The sequence below is a fragment of the Ornithorhynchus anatinus genome, chromosome 4 (genome assembly GCF_004115215.2).
Source record: "Ornithorhynchus anatinus isolate Pmale09 chromosome 4, mOrnAna1.pri.v4, whole genome shotgun sequence".
Classification (NCBI taxonomy): Eukaryota; Metazoa; Chordata; class Mammalia; order Monotremata; family Ornithorhynchidae; genus Ornithorhynchus; species Ornithorhynchus anatinus.
In genome coordinates, this window is record NC_041731.1 from 94188223 (window position 1) to 94212568 (window position 24346).

The 24346-nt window shown below is 49.3% G+C and overlaps 1 protein-coding gene across 1 annotated transcript in view; it reads left to right on the forward strand.

The window, feature by feature from the left end:
* The first annotated feature begins 5201 nt into the window (after positions 1-5201).
* ABCA4 (ATP binding cassette subfamily A member 4) overlaps positions 5202-24346 on the forward strand; it is a 224271-nt gene continuing 205126 nt past the window's right edge. Inside the window, exons 1-5 of the mRNA XM_029063580.2 lie at positions 5202-5267; positions 14585-14678; positions 17713-17854; positions 19865-20004; positions 23868-23995. Coding sequence (XP_028919413.1) covers positions 5202-5267; positions 14585-14678; positions 17713-17854; positions 19865-20004; positions 23868-23995 — 570 coding nt within the window. The remainder of the gene's footprint in view (positions 5268-14584; positions 14679-17712; positions 17855-19864; positions 20005-23867; positions 23996-24346) is intronic.

Genomic DNA, 24346 nt, shown 5'->3' on the forward strand with positions numbered 1-24346 from the left:
CTCCGGGAAGGGCTTCCAGCAGGTGGGGGGGGAAAGCTCTGAGACACTAGATCCAGATCCAGATTACATCTCAGAGGAGCTTTGTTTTTGTCTCAGGTGACAAGACTTTCGCTTAAGAAGGGCTTCTCCAGGCTTTGTTGGAAAACCAGTGTGCTCCTCCCCTCCTTCATCTGGAATAAAAGGCAGGGCAACGTTCTTCTGCATCAGCCCAGGAGATTCCCCAGATGTGCAACTGAAAAGAAAGAAGAAAGAAATCATCCTCCTTAATTCCTTGAATTCATTTACCCTTTTCTTTTTCCAGAGAACCCAAAACACTCTACAAAAATTCTCTTTTATCCTCACAGGCCCCTTCTAGACTTTAAGCTTCCTCATCCATTCATGTATTCAGTCGAATTTATTGGGCACTTACTGTATGCAGAACAGTACTAAGCGCTTGGGAGAATACAATACAACAATAAACAGACACATTCCCTGCCCACAACGAGCTGTTGTGAGCTGGGAATGTGTCTACCAACTTGGTTATAAGGTACTGTCCTGAGTGTTTAGTACGGTGCTCTGCACACAGTAAGTGCTCAATAAATACAATTGATTGAGAGTTTTTTTCCCTACCAACTCTTTCATATTCTGAGCATTCGCATTTTCCTTGTGCCATTTTAAATGTAAATCATTTTTGACATTCATACGATAGAAACATGACACATTTGTAATAGATGCACATGGTGTGATAAAAATGATGTGTGATAAACATAATAATTATAGTATCTGTTAAGTACTCACTATATGTCCCAGAGCCCGGGGCCTGGGAGTTGGAGGATCTTGGTTCTAATCCTGCCCCCACCATTCGTCTGCTGTATGACCTTGGGCCAGTCACTTAACTTTTCTGGGCCTCAATTCCCTGCAATCTACAAAATGGGGATTCAATACCTGTTCTCTCTCTTACTGTGAACTGTGACTGTGAACCCCATGTGGGACCTGATTATCTTGTATCTACTCCAGTACTTAATGCAGTGCTTGGCACACAGTAAGGGCTTAACAAAACAATAATTAAGAGACCGGGGGGGACATCTTGGTCAGACTGGCGTGGGTGTGGGACCTGATGTTTCAGTGAGATCCATGCAGAGATCTGGGAACAGCCTGAACAACAAAGCAGGAGACCTTTTCCGGGAGAGGGGAGAGAAAAACTAGGGGGAGATTTTTCCAGGAAGGCTTTTTTATAGCCGAGAGACACCTAGGGAGCTAAAAATGTGTAGAGGAGGGGTGACGATCAGTGCAAACTCTAAACCAGGGAGAGAAGGGGCAGAGAAGAAAGGAAGAGTAGTTCAGCAGATGGGCAGAGGGGAAGCAAGTGAAAGGTCTGAGTCATTGGGAGGGGCTGGAGGCTTTTGTTTGTTTTTTCTGTTTTAATGGTGCTTGTTAAGTGCTTACTATGTGCCAAGCACTGTACTAAATTCTGGGATAGATACGAGATAACTCGGGTCAGACAAGGTCCCTGTCCCACATGGGCCTCACAGTCTTAAGTAGGAGGGAGTAAGATTTAATCCCCATTTTGCAGATGAGAAAACTGAGGGCCAGAGAAGTTAAAGCCACTTGTCAGCTGTGTGACTGTGGGCAAGTCACTTAACTTCTCTGTGCCTCAGTTCCCTCATCTGTAAAATGGGGATGAAGACTGTGAGCCCCACGTGGGACAACCTGCTTCCCCTGTGTTTACCCCAGCGCTTAGAACAGTGCTCTGCACATAGTAAGCGCTTAACAAATACCAACATTATTATTATTATTATTATTAAATGACTTGGCCAAGGTCAAACAGCAGACAAGGATTATTCATTCATTCAATCGTATTTACTGAGTACTTACTGTGTGCAGAGCCCCGTACTAAGCGCTTAGAATGTACAATTCGACAACAGATAGAGACAATCCCTGCCCAACAACGGGCTCACGGCCTAAAAGGGGGGAGACAGACAACAAAACAGAACAAGTAGACAGGCATCAATACTATCAAAATAAATAGAATCATAGATATATACACATTATTAATCAAATAGAGTAATAAATAATATATACAAATATACACAAGTGCTGTGGAGAGGGGAAGGGGGATAGAGCAGAGGGAGGGAGTAGGAGCATTGGGAGGGAAGCAAGGCCACAGGGAAAGAGAGGGCTCAGTCTGGGAAGGCCTCCTGGAGGTGAGGACTTCCTGCACTCCAGCTGTGAGGCTCAAGGCAACGGAGACCACCTCTTGATCAGGAGTCCAATGGCAACGTGTTCCAGCTCCTTTGAGAACCTCCGTTGCCCGCTCTCTGATCAAAAGCCAGAAAGATACAGGGGCAGGAGTATGGGGAAATAATGGATATGGTTTCTCCTAGCATTTCCTTGGGGAATTAATGCAGTTAAGAAGCAAAGCCAGCTAGCACATGGGGAGAACCATATCCTGAGCTTTGCCTGGCAGAAATGTTGGTGAGCAGAGAGCATTAAAGTAACAACTGTACATAGAACTGAAGGATACTTGAGGGTTAGAAACGTTTATTTGTCAGAACGTATGTGTGGGCGTGGGGCAAAACAGGTCCTTTGACTCCCAGGCCTGTGCTCTTTCCACTAGGCCATACTGTTGTCTGGAGATCTATGTTCCCTTTGCAGAAGAGAGATAGAGAGTTCTGCTCTTGACACATTTTAGCCGAAGGACTCTGAAGTGAAATGACACCTTTTTTTGGTAGGGATGAGCCATTGAAGGATTTCCCCGCTTTTTCATTTCTCCACAAAATCATCCCTGGGAATTCTAGTCCGCCTTTCTCTCCTTCCAGGCAAGCGACACGTGAAATGGTCTTCGTTTGACTATCCCGTTCACCCGCAGACCACCCCGAGGCCTTTGGTCATTCATTCCTTACCAAGGTGTCACAAGAGATGTCACCAGAAGCAGCGTGGCTTGGTGGCTAGAGTACAGGCTTGGGAGTCAGAAAGACCTGGGTCTTAATCCCGGCACTGCCACTTATGCGCTGCGTGAGTGGGCAAGTCACTTTACTTCTCTGGACCTCAGTTACCTTATCTGTAAAATGGGCATAAAATGTGAGCCCCATGTGGGCCGTGGATCGTGTCCGACCTGAATAGCTTGTGTCTCCCCTAGGGTTTAGTACAGTGCCTGGCACACAGTAAGCACTTAACAAATACCAGAAAAAAGAAAAAGATGCTGGGGAAAGGAATTTGACCTAGAGAGGGCTGTCACCCTTCAGGGACTTCATGTATGTTCTGACAGAGAAGCAGTGTGGCTAAGTGAATGGAGCATGATGATGATGATGATAATGGTATTTGTTAAGCGCTTACTATATACAAGGTAATCAGGTTGTCCCTCATGGGGCTCGCAGTCTTAATACTCATTTTACAGATGAGGTAACTGAGGCCCAGAGGAGTTAAGTGGCTTGCCCAATGTCACACAGCACATAAGTGGCAGAGCCAGGATTAGACCTCACGTCCTGTGCTCTTCCCACTAAGCCACGCTGTTTCTCAAGCAGCTTTTCAAGCATGGGCCTGAGAGTCAAAAGGACAGGGGTTCTAATCCCAGATCTGCCACATCTCTGCTGTGTGACCTTGGGCCAATCACTTGACTTCTTTGGGCATCAGTTCCCTCATCTGTAAAATGGGTATTAAGACTGTAAACCCCATGTGGGACCGAGACAGTGTCCAACCTGACTAACTTGTATCTACCCCATTGTTTAGAACACTGCTTGACACATAGCTCTTAACAAATACCATCATCATCATCATTTAAGTAGTCCCCTTCTCCAGATGGCAGCCCCACCTCCGGTGCTCTCGAACTTGGTTCGGGGCAGAGTGAATCTTTTTAAACAGAGTGGAGCGGAGTGGGATGGCCTCAGATAGACACCAAAGTGATTTACCCCTGGTGAGATTACTCACAAATTATCAGATGGCAAAGCACCCTAGTCAGCAAAAACCTGAACCGAGGCTGGGATGATAACAGCTCCAGACAGATAGTCTGGAATGAAACACCCTCGGCCTCCGTCCAAAAGCCGAATGCGATCTGGCAAACCCTTGCACTGATTGCCCCGAAGACATCTCATTACCACCCTGGATTTTTTATTTTTCCGGTGTGGGCCCGGCCAGGCTGCTTAGCCCCGTTTGAACTGGACTTTGAAAAACTCCATTCAATCATTCATTCATATTTGTTGAGCGCTTACTGTGTGCAGAGCACTGTCCTAAGCGCTTGAGAAAGTACAATACAACAATAAACAGTGACATTCCCTGCCCACAACAAGCTTACACTATAGAGGTGGGAAGAGAGATGTCAATACAAATAAAATGACAGATATGCACGTAAGTGCTGTGGGGCTGGAGGGTGGGAGAGTAAAGGGAAAAATGGGGCTTAGTTTGAGAAGGCTTCTTCCAGGAAATATGCCTTCAATAAGGCTTTGAATGGGGGGAGAGTCATTGTCTGTCAGATTTGAGGAGGGAGGATGTTCCAGGGCAGAGGCAGGATGTGGACTAGGGGTCAGTGACAAGACAGGTGAGATGGAGGCACAGTGACAAGGTTAGTACTAGAGGAGTGACTTGAGCAGGCTGGGTTGTAGAAAGACAGAAGCTTAAGTGTGGGGGGAGTGAATTTCACAACCTCCAAGGCACTGGGCTGCAGTCAATCCTTTTTGGGCAGAGCACTGTACTAAGCACTTGGGATAGTACAGAGAAGTAACATGGCATAGTGGATAGAGCACAGGCCTGGGAGTCAGAAGGACCTGGATTCTAATCCCAGCTCTGCCACATGTCTGCTCTGTGACTTTAGGCAAGTCACTTTACCTTTCCGGACTTCAGTTACCTCATCTGTAAAATGGGGATCGAGACTGTGAGCCCCACATGGGACGGGGACAAGTGGCGGAGCTGGGATGTCACACAGCTGACAAGTGGCGGAGCGGAGATGAGAACCCGAGTCCTTTCGACCGGGCCTGTGCTCTGAGTTGTGCCCGTCAATTCTGCTGGCCTGACGTCGGGGCAATCAAATTTTTGATGTTCCTCTCCCAGGTCAAGAGATTTGAGAGCTGGTGAGGAGCCAACCCCAAGCCGAAGAGGCCCCCGAACGAGCAGCCTGGTGTTTGAGGAGGGCTTCTCCACCCCCGACCCCGGTGTGGCGGCACGAGGGAGGCTGAAGCAGGGGACAACTTGATCCTCGATCCGCAACACAGGCTGGGCAAGGAGGGGGAATGGGCTTCCTGAGGCAGCTTCGACTGTTGCTCTGGAAAAACTGGACCCTCCGGAAGAGGCAAAAGGTAAGCACTGAGGGCGGAGACAAAATGGGGATTAGGCCTGGATTCTAACCCCGGCTCTACCATTTGTCTGCTTTGTGATCGTGGGCAAGTCACTTTACTTCTCTGTGCCTCAGTTCCCTCATCTGTAAAATGAATATTCAGACTGTGAGCACCAAGGACAAGGACTGTGTCCAACCTGATTGACATCCTCAGTGCTTAAAAAAGTGCTTGACACATAGTAAGGGTTTAACAAATATCATTTTTAAAAATGGCCTGTGGCCCACCTGAAAATCAGCAGCCACTAACTGGTCCATGCAGCATCTGGCACCTGGGAAGCAGCCTGGTGTGGTGGGTAGAGCACGGACCTGGGAGTCAGAAGGTCATGGGTTCTAATCCCGGCTCTGCCCACTGGTCTTCAATGTGACTTCACTTCTCTGGGCTTCAGTTACCTCATCTGTAAAAATGAAGATTGAGACTGTGAGCCCCATGTGGGACAAGGACTATATCCAACCTGATTTGCTTGTATCCATCCCAGTGCCTAGTAAAGCACCCGGCACATAGTAAGCTCTTAACAGATACCATCATCATTATTATTATCTGGCCTAGGGCAAGGCCCATGATAAATGGTAAGAGTGGTACCTGGTCTGACTTTCTTTCTAGGTGGGGAAGAGGAAGGGTCCTTAGAAAAGAGAAAAACAGCGGGGCTTGTCCATTCATTCAGTCGTATTTACTGAGCACTTACTGGGTGCAGAGCACTGTACTAAGGGCTTGGGAGAGTACAATACAGCAATAAATAGGTACACTCCCTGCCTACAATGAGCTGCCAGCCTAGAGGCAGGGAGACAGACATTAATATAAATAGTAAATTACAGATACTTATGTAAGTGGTAGGGAGCTGGGAGGGGGGATGAACAAAGGGAGCCAGTCAGGGTGATGCAGAAGGAAAGGGGAGAAGAGGAAAGGAGGGTTTAGTCTGAGAGGGCCTCTTGGAGGAGATGCACCTTCATTAAGGCATTGAAGGGGGGGGAAGAGTAATTGTCTGTCGGATTTGAGGAGGAAGGGTATTCCAGGCCTAAGGCAGGACGTGGAAGAGGGGTGGGTGGCGAGACAGGAGAGATCAAGGTATAGTGAGAAGGAAGCCTTTAGAGGAGTAAAGTGGGTGGGCTGGGTTGTAGGTGGAAAGAAGCAATGTGAGGTAAGAGAGGGCAGGATTGAGGAGGTGGGGAGGAGATTGAGAAGGGGGTGCCCTTTCCCCCCTCATCTCCCCTCCGCCTGTCTGTCCTGCTGGGACCACACTTACCACCATTCACCCCACCTCCTCACAGCACGGCACCTCCCCACAGAGCAGCAGGGCATAGTGGCTAGAGCACGGGCCTGGGAATCAGAAGGTCATGGATTCTAATTCCGGCTCTGCCACAAATCTGCTGTATGACCTTGGGTAAATCACTTCACTTCTCCTTCTCCTGTTACCTCATCTAATAAAATGGGTGTGGATACTGTGAGCCCCGCATGGGACAGAGACTGTGTCCACCTTGATTTGCTTGTATCCACCCCAGTACTTAGAACAGTGCCTGGCACCTAGTAAGCACTTAACAAATACCATCAGCACGGGTCTGGGAGTCAGAAGGACGTGGGTTCTATTCCCCGGTCCACCACTTGTCTGCTGTGGGACCTTGGGCAAGTTGTTTCAATTCTCTGTACCTCATTTACCTCATCTGTAAAATGGGGATTAAAACTGTGAGTTCTGTGTAGGACAGGGACTGTGTCCAACCTGATGATCTTGTGTCTACCCCAAAGCTTAGAACAGTGCCTGGCACATACTAAGCACTTAACAAATACCATCATTATTATTATTATTATTACGGCTCCCCACTCCATAGCTGCCACTCACCCAGGACCGGTTCGTTGCCCGAACAACAGTTTCCATGGCAGCTGGGGAAGACCTTGCAGCTTCCCTGCAGCTTCCCTGCAGCTTCCAAGCTGCACTTGAATCAGGATCAAATTAGCTGTTGGAGCTCAGCCGGGCAGCCTACATCCTTGGTCCAGCATGGCCAATGTGACCAATCTGTTTCTGTCTGTCCAGGCCTTGTGTGGCCAGAGGGGAAGGACGGGAACAGGCAAAAGATCCTGCCCAGCTGAGGCTGGAGAAACCTGGTGGGATAGAGGGGGAAGCTGGAATACCATCTCCGCAGCATTCATTCATTCAATCGTATTTATTGAGCACTTACTGTGTACAGAGCACTGTACTAAGCGCTTGGAATGGACAATTCGGCAACAGAAAGAGACAATCCCTGCCCAACGACGGGCTCACAGTCTAAAAGGGGGAGACAGACAGCAAAACAAAACAAGTAGGCATCAATACCATCAAAATAAATAGAATCATAGATATATACACATCATTAATAAAATAGAGTAATAAATAATATATACAAATATACACAAGTGCTGTAGGGAGGGGAAGGGGAAGAGCAGAGGGAGTAGGGGGAATGGAGGGTGGGGGGGCAGAGAGAAAGGGCGGGCTCCATCTGGGAAGGCCTCCTGGAGGAGGTGAGCTCTCAGTAGGGCTTTGAAGAGGGGAAGAGAGTTTGGCGGAGGTGAGGAGGGAGGGCATTCCAGGTCAGCGGGAGGACATGGCTCAGGGGTCGACGGTGGGACAGGCACAAACGAGGGACCATGAGGAGGTTAGCGGTGGCAGAGGAGTAGAGTGCACGAGGTGAGCTGGAGAAGGAGAGAAGGGAGGTGAGGTAGGAGGGGGCAAGGGGATGGAGAGCTTTGAAGCCAAGAGTGAGGAGTTTTTGCTTCCTGTGAAGGTTGATAGGCAACCACTGGAGATTTTTGAGGAGGGGAGTGACATGCCCAGAGCATTTCTGTAGAAAGATGATCCGGGCAGCGGAATGAAGAATAGACTGGAGCAGGGAGAGACAGGAGGAAGGGAGATCGGAGAGGAGGCTGACACAATAATCCAGTCGGGATATTATGAGAGCCTGTACCAGCACGATCGCCATTTGAATGGAGAGGAAAGGGCGGATCTTGGCAATATTGTGAAGGTGGGACCAGCAGGTTTTGGTGATGGATTGGATGTGTGGGGTGAATGAGAGAGCAGAGTCAAGGATGACACCAAGGTTGTGGGCCTGTGAGACGGAAAGGATGGTAGTGCCGTCCATAGTGACGGGGAAGTCAGCACAACCTGGGCTGCCAAGGAGGAGCTCAGAGAGCTTCTAGAACCACTCCCAGGCTGCCAAGGAGCCCCCAGGGGCCACTGGGAAAGGAGGAGCAGTAATAATAATAATAAGAAGAAGAATGGTACTTATTAAGCACTTACTATGTGTCAAGCACTGTTCTAAGCACTGGGGTAGATACAAGTTAGGTTGGACACAGGGCCTGTCCCACATTGGGATCACACTCTTAATTCCCATTTTTTACAGATGAGGGAACTGAGGGTAAGTCAGTTCACTCTTTTGTGCCTCAGTTCCCTCATCTGTAAAATGAGAATTAAGCTGTGAGATCCATTTGGGACATGGATTGGGTCTCACTTGGTTAGCTTGTATCTACCCAATGTTTAGTACAGTACCTGACTCCAAGTAAGTGCCTAATACCATTAAAATAAAAAAGGTGGTGTCAGGCAACGGCACCCTGCGGATGGCAAATAAAATCCCTGCAGCTCGGACCTCTCCCTCTCTCTGCGCTGTTTTAAAGGGGTGAGCATGACTGCAGCCCCCCTCCCACCAGCTTCTCCGTCCACCTTCCAGGTCCTGGCAGTATGGGATGGGATGGGATCTGGAGACAGGAGAGAGTGAAATTATTCCACTCCACACCCCCAATCTCTCTCTGCTGGGCTTAATTAAGGTTAACAGACAGGTTTAAAGTGAGAAAAGGGGGGAAAAAAGCGGGCTGCTCTGAAACCAGTTTTTAATTATGCTGAGGAATTTCTCCCTAGGGTATTCCCTAAAAGGCTTAACCCTGGGAACAAGGCCACTGAGGAAATGGCTCCCTGGGGAGCTGGGGGTGGGCTTGGGGATGGGGGTGGGGGAAAGGAGACTTGCAGAGAAGCGGGCAAGCCAGAGGGAGGGAAGTTAGCAGGGGTCTGTGGGACAGTCATCTACGGCTGTTAGGGAATGAAATAAATGTAAAGGTCACCCCTGTTCCCACATCCACACGTGAACACTCCCGTACACGTGCACACACACATTTGCTCACACACACCCACACCCACATTCATATACATACACATGGGCTTACACACTAGCTCAGGCACAGACACTTGCTCATGCACACACACTCGCTCATGAGCACACACCAAGCTTGGACACACACTAGCTCACGCAAACACACTCATCCCTACACACGCATTTACTTACTCATATCCACTGGCTTACGCACACCCAATCGCTCACTCACACATTCGCTCACACACACTTGCTAATTTACAGGCACCCACTTGCTCACACACAGTTGCTCATAATGCATATTTGCTCACACACACCCACTAGCTCCTGCACACACACTTGCTCATTCACACACATTCTTACACACGCACATTCGCTCACACCCTCCCCACTAATTCCCTTGTGCACACACCCAGCTCATTTTCCACAGAGCACCAGGGCAGGGGAGACTCTCACACATTCCAGGCATCCAGGTTCCCCAGCCTGCCACAGGCCACGACCCCCTCCACTTCACCCCATCATCTCGCTCCCAGAACAGTGGCTCTGAGCCAGGGCGGTCACAGGCCTGCTGGGCAGGGGAGGGCAAGGCACTCGGGCAAGAGCTACTCACTAGGGATCTGTGAGGGTGCCTCCATCTCCCCTGTCTCGCCACCGACCCTGGCCCACGTCCTACCTCTGGCCTGGAGTGCCCTCCCTCCTCAAATCCACCAGGCAATTATTCTGTCCCCCTTCAAAGCCATACTGAAGGCATATCTCCTCCAAGAGGCCTTCCCAGATTAAGTCCCACTTTTGCTCACCTTGCTCACTCCCTTCTGCGTCACCCTGATTCACTGTCTTTGCTCTTTCCCCCTCTCCCTGCCCCACAGCACTTTTATATATATATGTAATTTAATGTATTTATATTGATGCCTGTTTACTTGTATTGATGTCTGTCTCCCCTCTTCAAGACTGTGAGCTCACAGTGGTCTCTCTTTATTCCTGCACTGTACTTTCCTAAGCGCTTATCAGAGTGCTCTGCACACAATAAATAATAAATATGGTTGAATGAATAAATGCAAGGCAGCTGGCCAGAGGGATGCCTCCTCTGCTCTGATGCCTCCTCTGCTCTGATCAGTGAGAGTGGGGCAAGGAGCTTCCCTGGGCAACAGAGTGATGGGTTGCAGACTCCTGCCTGCAAAGGACATCCTGGGCTGGAGGGAAGAGGAAGCAGAGGAAACACTTCTTCTGTCCCTCCTGCTGTGGAACCCAATATCCATTTGAGTTTCCATTTGATTTGGAGATGGATAGGCAACTGGTGGAGGTTCTTGAGGAGAGGGGAAACATGGACTCAGTGTTTTTGTAGAAAAATGAAATGGACAGCAGAGTGAAGTCTGGATTGGAGTGGGGAGAGAAAAGAGGAAGGGAGGTCAGTGGAGGCTGATGAAGTAATCGAAGCGGGATAGGATGAGTGTTTGGAGTACAGGAGAAGTGCCCTGGGGAACACTCAGGGCAGAGGGGCCCTGTTCCCTTGGGAGTTCAGGATAGCCAGGTCAGTGGGTCCTGGGTGGAGGAAGTGGGACCAAACAGGAAGGAAGGAAGGATGGAAGGTAGGAAGGGTAGAAGGACAGAATGAAAGGAAAGAAAGAAAGGAGAGAAAAGAGGGAAGGCCAGCAGGCTGGTCCAATGCTTCTGCAGTGATCAGGTGAGGCAGAGTGCTTGGCAAGAACCTGACTCACTGGTAGCAGGAGGGAGAAGGGAAGGAAAAAAAGATGTACAATGATCTTAGGGCAAAATCAGAGCCGCTCAGATCAGGCTGACCATATCTCCCCTTCACCTGCCTCCCGGCTAACAAGCTTCCCATTTCAGCACTTACACCTATTACTTTCTGGGCCTCCTCCTCCCCTCCTCCCTTCCTCTTCCTCCCTCATCCCCTTTCCTCCTCCCCCCCTTCCCCTTCCTCCCTCCTACTTCCTCTTCTGTCCCTCCACCTCCCCTCTTTCTCCTCTAACCACTTTTTTTTTAAATGGTATTTGTTAAGCTCTTGCAAAGGGCATTACACTGTGTAGATGCTTTGGTAGATACAAACTAATCAGGTTGGATACAGTCCATGTCCCACGTGAGGCTCATGCAACCTTAATCCCCCTTTTATAGATGAGGCAACTGAGGTACAGAGAAGTATAGTGACTTGCCTAAAGTAAGATTAAAATCCAGGTCCTTCTAACTGCTAGCTCTGTACTGTATCCTCCAGGTTACACGGTTTCTCTTCTCATGACTCTAAAGGGGTATTTGTCTCTCCTAAAAGGATACCAGGATACCAGGGCACTTCTCCTGTATTCCAAACACTCATCCTATCCCACTTTGATTACTTCATCAGCCTCCTTGCTGACCTCCCTGCTTCTTTTCTCTCCCCACTCCAGTCCTGACTTCACTCTGCTGCCCACTACACTTTTCTACAAAAAATGCCTACCCCCACAGAAGCTACATGCATATCCTAACCTGTTGCTTTCCCTAGTTGGAAGCGGGAAGACCGACATCAATACAAAATAACAGTCATTGATACAAATAAATAAAATCACAGATATATAAGTAAGTGTTGTGGGGCCGGGAGAAGGGGGAGGAGCAAAGGGAGGGAGCCAGAAGGGAGAGGGAGATGAGGAAAAGCTTAGTTTGGGTTTAGTCTGGGAAGGCCTCTTGGAGGAGATGTATCTTCAATAAGGCTTTGAAGAGGGAGAGTCAATGTCTGGAGGATTGGAGGAGGGAGGGTTTTCCGGGCCAGAGGTAGGACGTGGGCCAGGGGTCAGCGGTGAGACAGGAGAGATGGAGGCACAATGAGAAGGTTAGCACCAGAGGAGCAGAGTGTGTGGGTTGGCTTGTAGGAGAACCAACCCAATTATCTGGCATCTACCATGAAAAGCAACAAGGTCTAGTGGCAAGAGCTTGGGCTTGGAACTCTGAGGTCAAGGGTTCTAATCCCATCTCTGCCACAGGTTCATTCATTCACTCATATTTACTGAGCACTTACTGTGTGCAGAGCACTGTACTAAGCTCTTGGAAAGTACTATTCAGCAACAAAGAGAGGCAATCCCTGCCCACAATGGGCTCACAGATTAGAAGCGGGAAGACGGACATTAAAACAACTAAACAGGCATTAAAAGCATCAATATAAATAAATAGAATTATAGATACATATACATATCAAAACAGGTGAACAGGCTTTAATATAAATAAACAGAATTATAGATATGTACATATATATACAAGTGTTTTGGGGCGAGGAGAGGGGATAGAGCAAAGAGAGCAACACATGTCTGGTGTGTAACCTTGGGCAACCCATTTAACTTCTCTGTGCCTCAGTCACCTTATCTGTAAAATGGGAATTAAGACTGTGAGCCCCATATGGGACAACCTGATTACCTTGTATCTATCCTTGCACTTAGAACAGTGCTTGGAACCTAGTAAGCACTTAACAAATACCATAATTATTTAATCACCAGTGGTTGCCTATCCACCTCCTTATGTATGGATCCAAAAGCTGGACAGTGAAAAAGCAGGATAGAAAGGACATCGATTCTTTTGAAATGTGGTGTTGGAGAAGGCTTGCAGCAGGGCTCGGTGGAAAGAGCACGGGCTTGGGCGTGAGAGGTCATGGGTTTGAATTCCGGCTCTGCCACTTGTCAGCTGTGTGACTGTGGGCAAGTCACTTAACTTCTCTGGGCCTCAGTTACCTCATCTGCAAAATGGGGATTAAGGCCGTGAGCCTCACGTGGGACAACCTGATTACCCTGTATCTACCCCAGCGCTTAGAACAGTACTCTGCACATAGTAAGCGCTTAACAAATACCAACATTATTATTATTGTATCATGGACTGCCCGAAAACAAATAATAATGGTGGCATGGATTTTGGAGCAAATTAAACCAAAGTGGTCTTTGGAAGGCCAAATGACTTGTCTTAGATTAGCATATTTTGGGCACGTAATCAGGAGGACTAATTCTCTGGAGAAAACACTAATGCTAGGAAAAGTCCCTAGAAAACGTAGAAGAGGCAGATCAGCAGCTAGATGGATAGAGACCATAACAACGATAACAGAAGAACCATTAGAAAGGTCGTGGATTATGGCAGAGGACAGGACGTTCTGGAGAAAGTATATCCATGGAGTCGCTATGAATTGGAAACGACTCAACGGCACTTGATAATAATAATAATAATAATAATGATAATCAAACAAAAACTCCTCATTATTGGCTTTAAAGCCCTCCATCACCTTGCTCCCTCCTACCTCAACTCGCTTATCTCCTTCTACAACCCAACTGGCACACTTTGCTATTAACCTTCCCCCTTGTCTCCAACTCATTGTCTCGCTGCCGACTCCTGGCCCTCGCTCTACCTCTTGCCTGGAACACCCTCCCTCCTCAAATCCTCCAGACAATTACTCTCCCACCTCCCCTCAAAGCCTTACTGAAGGCACATCTCCTCCAAAAGGCCTTCCCTGACTAAGCCCCACTTTTCCTCCTCTCCCACTACCTTCTGCGCCACCCCGACTTGCTCCTTTGGCTCTTCCCCCACTCTCCCAACCCCCCAGCACTTATGTATATATCTGTAATTTTATTTATAATGATACCAGTTTATTTGTACTGTTGTCTTTCTCCCCGCTCTAGACTGTGAGCTTGTTGTGGGCAGGGATTGTCACTCTTTATTGCTGTACTGTACTTTCCCAAGCATTTAGAACAGTGTTCTGAACACAGTAAACCCTTAATAAATATGATTGAATGAATATGATAATGAGAATAATAATAATATATGTTAAGCACTTATGTGTCAGGCACTGTTTTAAGCACTTGGGGAAGGTTCTAGATAATCAGGTCAGACACAGTTCCTTTCCCAGAGTCTGATTAGGAAGGAGAACAGGTACTGAATCCCTGTTTTACAGATGAGGGAACTGAGGCACAGAGGAAAGGAAGTGACTTGCCCAAGGTCACACAGCAGGCACTTGGCAGAGCCAAAATGAGAACCCAGGTCCTCTGACTCCCTGGCACATTCTCTTTTCTCTAGGCCAAGCTGCTCCTCAGCTTAGAAGGAAGAGTCTGGCAGGCAGGAATAGGCTGAGCTCCCTGGATCTGTTGCATTACAAAATGTTCACACACATACACACACTCTCTCTCTGACCCTGCTCCAATTTCTCATGTTTTTCAGCTTCGCTTCTTTGTGGAACTTGCGTGGCCTTTGTCCTTGTTTCTGGTCCTCGTCTGGCTAAGGAGCGCCAACCCACTCTACAGCCAACACGAATGTAAGCCCGTGTGTGTACATGTCTTTGCATTCATGTGTGTGTGATCCAGGAAGCAGAGTGAAGTATGGACTGGAGTGGGGAGAGACAGGAGACAGGGAAGTCAGAGAGGAGGCAGATATAGTAGTTTGGGGAGTGTAGGATAAATGCTTCCATTACCGTAGTAGCTGGAAGGAGGGAAAAGTGCAGATTTTAGCGACGTTGTGAAGGTAGAACTGACGGATCCGGTGACGGATTGAATGTGCGGGTTGGAATGTGAGACAGGGAGGATGGTGGTCTTGCCTACGGTGAGAGGAAAGTAAAGGGGAAGACAGGATCTGAGTGGGAAGATAAGGAGTTCTTTTGGGGACATATTAAGGTTGACGTGTCAGCAGAAGCAGCGTGGCTCAGTGGAAAGAACCTGGGCTTGGGAGTCAGAGGTCATGGGTTCGAATCCCGCTCTGCCACTTGTCAGCTGTGTGACTGTGGGCAAGTCCCTTAACTTCTCTGTGCCTCAGTTCCCTCATCTGTAAATTGGAGATTAACTGTGAGCCTCACGTGGGACAACTTAATTACCCTGTATCTACCCCAGCACTTAGAACAGTGCTCTGCACATAATAAGCGCTTAACAAATACCAACGCTATTGTTATTATTAGAACACCCACATAAAGATGTCCTGAAAGCAGGAGGAAATATGAGGCTGCAGAGGAGAGGCTTTCCCACCTCTCTCCCCTCCCTCCTGAGTCCCCCTACCCTGTACCTCCCTGCATCATTCCCTTCTCCCCTTCCCCTTCCCCCTGGCTTTGCGGCCCTTCTCTCCCCAGCCCCACTGGCATGGGTAGTTGGAAGCCCAGACCAGCTGGCAGTGGCCGTTGGGAAGCAGCATGGTGTAGCGGATAGAGTTGGAGAGAGCCGACTGAGTCTTTAAAGCTTCATGCAGAGAGGAATGGGCAACACCGAAGGAGCGGGGAGTCATATGCAGAAAAAAGTGTGAGCCTAGTGGGTAGAGCACAGGCCCGGGAGTCAGATCACAGGTTCTAATCCTGGCTCCACCACTTATCTGCTATGTGGCCTTGGGCAAGTCGCTTCACTTCTCTGGGCCTCAGTTACCTCATCTGTAAAATTGGGATTGAGACGGTGAGCCCCACAGGGGACAGGAATTGTGTTGAAAGCAATTTGATTGTATCCACCCCAGCTGTTAGTATAGTGCCTGACACATAGTAAGCGCTTCACAAATGTCATTATTATTATTATTACTAGAAGTTTAAAAAGTGTAACTACCTGCCCCTCTTGGAGTTCGTTTGCTCCTCAGAAACCCCTTCCTGAACCAAGCCATGGGCAAAATCCACCCCAGAACCCCAGAATCCCTAATAGATCCAGGGAAGGGACAGTACCGGAAAAGGAAGTCCTGGAGCAGGACGTCTCCTCTAGACCGTAAGCTCCTTGTGGGAGAGAACGTGTCTATCATCTCTGTTGTATCATTCTCTTCCAACTACTTAATAATGTTGGTATTTGTTAAGCGCTTACTATGTACAGAGCACTGTTCTAAGCACTGGGGTAGACACAGGGGAATCAGGTTGTCCCAAGTGGGGTTCACGGTCTTAATCCCCATTTTACAGATGAGGGAACTGAGGCCCTGAGAAGTGAAGTGACTTGCCCACAGTCACACAGCTGACAAGTGGCAGAGCCGGGATTCGAACCCATCACCTCTCACTCCAAAGCCCGTGCTCTTTCCACTGAGCCATGTGCTCTGTACACAGTGAGCGCCCAACAAATATCAATGATTGAATGATTGGTGGATTCCTCTCCTTGAACCCCCTCAGTCCCCCTGGCCTGCTAGCCTAGGGCCGGGCTTTGCCGGCCTTGTGGTTGTGTGGGGATATGTGTGTGTCTTCAAACCCAGCCAGAGTGTCTCTGTGTCTCTGTCTCTGTCTCTCACACACACACACATACACATACATACATGCCAGTGCTTGATTGTACCCCTGAACTCCATCTTCTGGGTGAAGAGAACTTGTCCACTCAGCCTTGTCGGCCCTGTGGTTGTGCGGGGAAATAACGTGTGTCCTCAAGCCTTGCCCTAGTGTCTCTGTCTCTCTGTCTGTCTCTCTGTCTCTCTCTCGCACACACACACACATCAGTAGGTGCACCTCACCCCTAAGCTCCATCTCCTGGGTGAAGAGAACTAACTCTTTACCTTCTCAGCCTGCTGTTGATTGCCTGTAGGGAAGTCAGGCTCCAACCATAGCCTGAGAGGAGATGTTTTTCCTCAGCTCCCCCTCCTTTCCACATCTCCCCTCCCACTAGACTGTAAGTGTGTTTGGGCAGGGATTTTCTCTCTTTATTGCCGAATGGTACTTGCCAAGCACTTAGTACTGGGCTCTGCACAGAGTAAATGCTCAATAAATACGATCGTTTGAATGAACGAATGGGAAAAGAAGGGAAGGGAGGGGAGAGGGAGGTTTCATTTCATTCCAAGCTTTCATTTCAGCTTGGAATTCAGCTCTTGCAGGTTGCATGCATCGCCCTGTGGAGTGGCCACATTTCCATGTGCCCACAGGGGCCGGGGGGAGTGGGAGGAGAAGAGGGGAGCGAAAGAGAGAGAGAATGTTTATGTGTGTGTGTGTGTGTGTTTGTCCCGACTTCCTAGGCAAGGACCTTGACTTTTAGCCTTCGACTTGAAAATGCTAGTGGTGAGTGGAGTGTGGGAAATGTTTCCTTTCCTTGTCTCCCGCTCCCTTCTGAGTAGCCCTGACTTGCTCCCTTTAATTCATCCTCCCCTCCCAGCCCTGCAGCACTTATGTCCATATCTGTAATTTCTTTCTATTAATGTCCGTTTCCCCTTCTAGACTGCAAGCTCTTTGTGGGCCCCAAATTTGTCTGTTTATTGTTATATTGTATTCTCCTAAGTGCTAAGTCCCAGGTGCACACAGTAAGCGCCCAATAAATACGATTGGCTGACGTTCCCTTAGTCACCCATCCGATTCCCATCCCCATGGTGCAACTGAGTCTCAACCTGCAGCATCCTCATTCTCGTCTTGCTCTCCCTCCTCCAAGGTCATTTCCCCAACAAGGCCATGCCCTCGGCTGGGATGTTGCCGTGGCTGCAGGGGATTTTCTGCAACGTGAACAACCCTTGTTTCCGAAACCCCACGCCGGGAGAATCTCCTGGTGTGGTGTCCAACTATAACAACTCCATGTGAGTACTGAAACCCTCTCCCAACTGCGCCATCACGGTCCCGGGGCCGCAGAGGGGAGAGGAAGGGGGGGAGGGGAGATGGGGGAATACCCCACGCATACACACATGCATGTACACACACACTCCTAGATCTTGAGGAAGTGTACGCCCAAGCTGCAGGCCTACGCAGACAGCGCAAGCATTCTTCACAGCCTGGCTGAGGATGGCCAGCTGCCAGCTAACCGTTTGTTCATCATTTCTTTATGGTATTTGTGAAGCGCTTACTGTGTACTGAGCACTGGGGTAGATACAAATTAATCAGATTGGACAGAGTCCCTGTCCCACAGCAAGCTCACGATCTTAATCCCCATTTTACACATGAGGTACCGGAGGTACAGGGAAGTGAAGTGACTTGCTCAAGGTCTCACAGCAGACAGATGGCAGAGCCGGGATTAGATCAGGTCTTTCTGACTCCCAGACCCAAGCTCTGTCCGTTAGGCCACGCTGCTTCTCTACCCGTTCAGTCAATCAATCGATGGTATTTATTGAGCACTTATAATAATAATGTTGGTATTTGTTAACGCAGCGTGGCTCAGTGGAAAGAGCCCGGGCTTGGGAGTCAGAGGTCATGGGTTCGAATCCCGACTCTGCCACTTGGCAGCTGTGTGACTGTGGGCAAGTCACTGAACTTCTCTGTGCCTCAGTTACCTCATCTGTAAAATGGGGGTGAAGACTGTGAGCCTCACGTGGGACAACCTGATTACCTGTATCTACGCCAATGCTTAGAACAGTGCTCTGCACATAGTAAGCGCTTAACAAATACAAACATTATTACTATTCATTCATTCATTCAATAGTATTTATTGAGCTCTTACTAGGTGCAGAGCACTGTACTAAGCACTTGGAATGTACAAATCGGCAACAGATAGAGACAGTCCCTGCCCACTGACGGGCTTACAGTCTAACTGGGGGAGACGTACAGACAAAAACAATAGCAATAAATAGAATCAAGAGGATGTACATCTCATTACTATGTGCCAAGCACTGCTCTAAGCGCTGGGGTAGATACAAGGTCATCAGGTTGTCCCATGTGGGGCTCACAGTCTTCATCCCCATGTTACAGATGAGGGAACTGAGGCATCGAGAAGTGAAGTGACTTGCCCAGAGTCACATAGCCGACAGGCGGCAGGGCCGGGATTAAAACCCATGATCCCTGACTCCCAAGCCCCGGCTCTTGCCACTGAGCCACGCTGCTTCTCGTGGCGCAGAGCACTGTATTAGGTGATTGTTATATGCAACCACACACGCATATGGCTCTCAGAATGGTCCTCTGACCCTCAGACATGGCCAAGGCTACAAAGCCAAGGCCATGGCCAAGTACGTCCCCCCTACACACACACAGGCACATCGCTCCCCCAACCTGTAGTTGGGCATCCCACGGCCTGCTCTCCTGGCCAGAGAACTGATTCCTCTCCTCCTCCATTTCAAGAGGTGAATCACTTCCCCTCAGGAGCCTTCTTTTCCTGACAGGCAAGCCAGGGAATAATCCTATTCACTGTTGGCTCTGTTAGCACGGTCACTGAGACCGTTAAGGCGATGGTGTTTCTCAACTGCCAGCGTGTGTCTAGGATCCCTTGCGAACAGCTGTCTGCTATTATCGCTGTTTCCTCAGGGAGAGGGAGTCTTAGGAGATGAGTCGAATCCTGTAGGAAACCGAGCAGAGAGCCGGAATTCTCCTCCGGGGCCCGGACCTGGTTGGTGAAGATGGGGGAAGAACGGTCTCAAGGACAGAGAGCTGATCGGGGCATCAGAAAGCCTAAATTCTAATCTTGTCTCTGCCACTTATTCACTGGCACCTTGACCAAACCATTTACTAAACTCTATAGCAAATAAGCTCCTCCCAACCCTTGAGGGAGACTAAGAGGATGACGTGGCATAGATAGGGAGAAAGCCCCTGAAATTATGGCATGCCGCAAGAATGAAAATCAAAGTGACATTAAGCTGTTTTTCTCCATCCTCGGTCTCTCCCAGATTGGCCCGGGTGCTCCGAGATGTTCAAGAGCTCCTGCTGCGCGATTCGGAACTCCGCGACTTGGGCCAGGTCTGGACTGAGCTCCGCACACTGTCCCACCTCGTCAGTACTCTGCGGACTCATCCAGAAAGCATTGCAGGCAACGTGGATTTTGGTTCTCCTTGCCGGCTGTGGGGCTCCTCTTCCTTAGACCCTCTGGGAGAGCATCATGGGAAACTGAACGGGCTTTATATATATATAAATAACCTATAACAAATACCACACATATATATATATGTGGTATTTGTTATAGGGCTTACTTTGTGCCAGTCACTGTTCTAAAAACTGGGGTAGATACAAGCCAATCAGTTTGGACACAGTCTGTGTCCCACGTGGAGTTCACGGTCTTAATCCCCATTTTACAGATGAAGTAACAGAGGCATAGTGAAATGACTTACCCAAGGTCACCTGGCAGACAAGTGGAGGAGCCAGAATTAGAACACAGGTCGTTCTGACTCCCAGTCCCGTCATTTATCCACTAGGCCATGCTGCTCCTGGGAAGCCCCAGATTCTGAGCATGGTCCCGGGAATCCTAAGGACGAGTTTGTCCCCTGGTTTTCTGTTAACTGGAGGCGTGGCCTTGGTCAAGTCATTTCAGTCGGGGACTCCATCACTCGGAAAGTGAGGATAATCTTTCTGGAAAACTTTCAGACCGCTAGTGCGTCATATTCAAGTAGTTAACAATGGTGTGGCTCCAAGCTCTCTGTGACTGCTTTCTGGTATTCAGTTCCCATTTTACAAATGGGAAGACAGAGGTTCAATCAACCGTTGAATCAGGAAGTGCTCAATAAATCTCTCAGTGTGATTGATGGGAGTTAAAGAGTGTTTACTGTATGCAGAGCATTGTAGTAAGTGTTTGGGAGAATACAGTACCACAAAGTTGGTTGACCCCTCCCCTGCCCCCAAGGAGCTTAGCTTGCAGAGGGAGACAGACATTAAAATAAATTATGGATATGAACATATGTGCTGTGCGGCTGAGGGTGGGGTAAATAGGAAGCAGCAAGCATAATGGATAGATCATGGGCCTGGAAGTCAGAAGGTCATGGGTTCTAATCCCTGCTCTGCCACTTGTCTGCTGTGTGGCCTTGGGCAAATCACTTCACTTCTCTGGGCCTCAGTTACCTCATCTGGAAAATGGGGTTCGAGACTGTGAGCCCCCTGTGGGACAGGGATGATGACCAGCCTGATTTGCTGGTATCCACCCCAGAGCTTAGTATAGTGCCTGACACATAGCAAGCACTTAACGAATACCACAGTTATTCTTCAAGCATTTAATACGGTGCTCTGCACACAGTGAGTGCTTAATAAATACGATAGAACGAAGTGTTCAAAGGGTGCAGCTCCACATGCAGAGAGTGGAAGTGATTTTCCCAAAGTCAGTCAATCAATCGACGGTATTTATTGAGTGCTTACTGTGTGCAGAGCACTGTACTAAGCGTTTGGGCGAGTATAGTATTGCAGAGTTGGTAGACACGTTCCCTACCCACAAGGTGCTTACAGTCTAGAGGTCAGGTGGGTAAATCAGGGGCAGAGCCGGGACCTAACTTCAGCCCCTATGACTTTCAGCCCAGCAATAAGGCCAAGCGTGGGTGATACAGAAACATGGACCAGATGTTTCATCATCACCTTTAGATTCTGTGTGAGAGAAAGTTGGAGATCTTCCTTCCTCATCTTTACATTTGTTGAATCAGAACTTGGAAAGGTCATTGACCTCCCACAAATCCTCCCTGCCCATCGTCCAGAGGCTGGCAGTGGACAGTCTCCGCTGAACGTCCTCCTCAGGATGAAAAACTGGGAAGTGAGCTGACTGGTGCTTCCTGGGAAGAATTCTAGACTGTGAACCAATTATGGGCAGGGATTGTCTCTCTCTGTTGCCGAATTGTACTTTTCTAGCGCTTAGTACAGTGCTCTGCACACAGTAAACCCACAATAAATATGATTGAATGAATGAAAAGGTCATCCTTTCATTCATTCATTTATTTAATTGTATTGAGTGCTTACTATGTGCAGAACCCTGTACCAAGCGCTTGGGAGAGTTCAGTCCAACAATAAACTGACACATTCTCTGCCCGTAACGAGCTTAGAGTCTAGCTGGGGAGACAAATGTTAATATAAATTTTAAAAAATATCCAAAGGTCCAGGGGAACCGTGAAGTGGTCTGAGCAGGTCTGGGACAGATAGGGCCCGAAGCCCGTGCCTTGCGTGCCCTACACACTGAAGGCACTCAGCACAGTGCCCTGCACAGGGTAGGTGCATGGTACAGTGCCCTGGCCATGAAAAAAAGGACAAATCAGCAGGTGGTCCAAACCCCAAGGGCCACCACCAGTCATCTGAAAGGCCTGGAGTGCCTGTCTGTCAGATCCGTGTAGGCAAAGGCCTATCTGGATCAAGTTTAAAAACCACAGGATCTTAAGACATTTGAACATAAAAGAGAGTGAGTGTTTTGAAACTGAAGGGGCTTTGCCTGTCACCCCTACCTGCCCTGGAAAGTGAGTTACCACTTGGAACCGGGTAGACTCTTCCTTTCAGAGACCAAACCTGCCACACCGCATTCTCAGCAGGGGAGGGTAAAGAGACAAGGCCGGGAGCCCCCTCCCCTCTCGCCCTGATCTTCCTCCGTCACCTCCAGAGTCTCTTCGTCGCCCCGTAGCCGGCAGCCCCCCTTCCTCAGCTCCAGTCTACCCCACCTCCTATCCATCTTCCGGCTCAGTTCTGCTCTCCCTCAGCTCTAACCCTGTCGGACCCCACCCCCACCCCATCACCAGCCGGCTTCCCAGGAAGAGGAACAAGAAGAACCACATTTTCACCTAAATTTACGTGGGCTCCTTTTTATTCTTTTTCCAGCGGCAGGACCCCCCCGCATCTCACATTTCTCCCTCAGGACTCTTCACTTCAGCGCTGCTGTGGTATCGGCCCCCTCCGGTAGTTTCAGCCCCACATTCTCCCCACCCCCAAGCCTCCCCCCATCCAGGTCAACTTCAGGGTATCCAGGGGCGGGGGTCCTGTCCTTTCTCCTAGGGCCTGGGTCCAACAAATGAGGAGGGCAGGAGGCTGTAGGGGACGTGCAGCCTGGCACATAGAGGAGTCGCGTGGTGTAGTGGATAGAGACGGGCCTGGGAGTCAGAAGGTCATGGGTTCTAATCCCAGCTCTGCCACTTGTCCGTTGGGTGACCTTGGGCAAGTCACTTCAGTTCTCTTAACCAGATTCCCCAAATTCTGCTCATATTATTATCTTCTGCTCATCTTCGACTAAGTTCGCAATGATGGGCAGGGAACGGTACTAACAATAATGATAATAATAATAATAATGGCATTTGTTAACTGCTTACTATGCGCTAAGCACTGTTCTAAGCACTGGAGGAGAAACAAAAGCATCAGGTCCCACATGAGGCTCACATTGTAGGAAGGAGGGAGAACAAGTGTTGAATCCCTATTTTACAGCTGAGGGAACTGAGGCACAGAGAAGTAAAGTGGTGACTTGCCCCGGGCCACACAACAGGCAAGTGTCAGAGACGGGATTAGAACCCAGGCCTTCTGACTCCCAGGTTCGTGCTCTATCAGGCCTCTCAGACTGGAGACTCCATACCACCCGGGAAGGTTTTGAAGTTTTGCTCGCTGGCCAGATTTCTTTCAGCCGTGGGCCCGTCCGATTTTTCCAGCGGCCTCAGCGCTGAGCCTCAGGACAGTCCACGAGGGAGGGGGGACCGAAGAAACCTAGTGTTCCCGGCCACATCTGCCCCACCTCTTCAGCCACGCTCTCCAGGGACCCCAAGAAGATCCTGGAACATCATCTGCCCCGATGCTCGGTTTGGGAGGTCTGGTTCAACCCTTGTGGCATCTCCAACCCTTATGGCATCTCCTAACTCTTCTTACTTTCCTGGATTCTCTGTTATTCCCCCCTACTCCTCACAGGTTATTTCCTCTTCCTCACGGTTCTCGTTCTGTCCCCTCCCCCATGCTCAGGAAGAGGGATCCGGATCCGGGATATCCTAAAAGCTGAGGAGACGTTGACCCTGTTTCTGGTGGATGGGGTGGGGCTGCCAGACTCGGTGGTGTACCTCCTCGTTAATTCACAAGTGCGTCCTGAGCAGGTAAGGCGGCCACCATGGCTTTAGCCAGACCAGGGTGGGCTGGGCTGGGCTAGGGTGGACTGGACTGAGCTGGGATGGGTTGGGTGGTGGAGGGGAAGGGAAGGAGGGGCCATGTCCTGGCTGGGCAAAGTGGCCACCTGAGCTCCCAGAGGAGAGCTCGCTGTAAGCAGGAAACGTGTCCACCGACTATTATATTACTCTCGGCCCCTATCCCGCTTCTGGCCTGGAACGCCCTCCCTCTTCATGTCCAACAGATAAATACTCTCCACACCGTCAAAGCCTTACTGAAGGCATATCTCCAAGAGGGCTTCCCTGACTAAGCCCTCCTTTCCTCTTCTCCCTCTCCCTTCT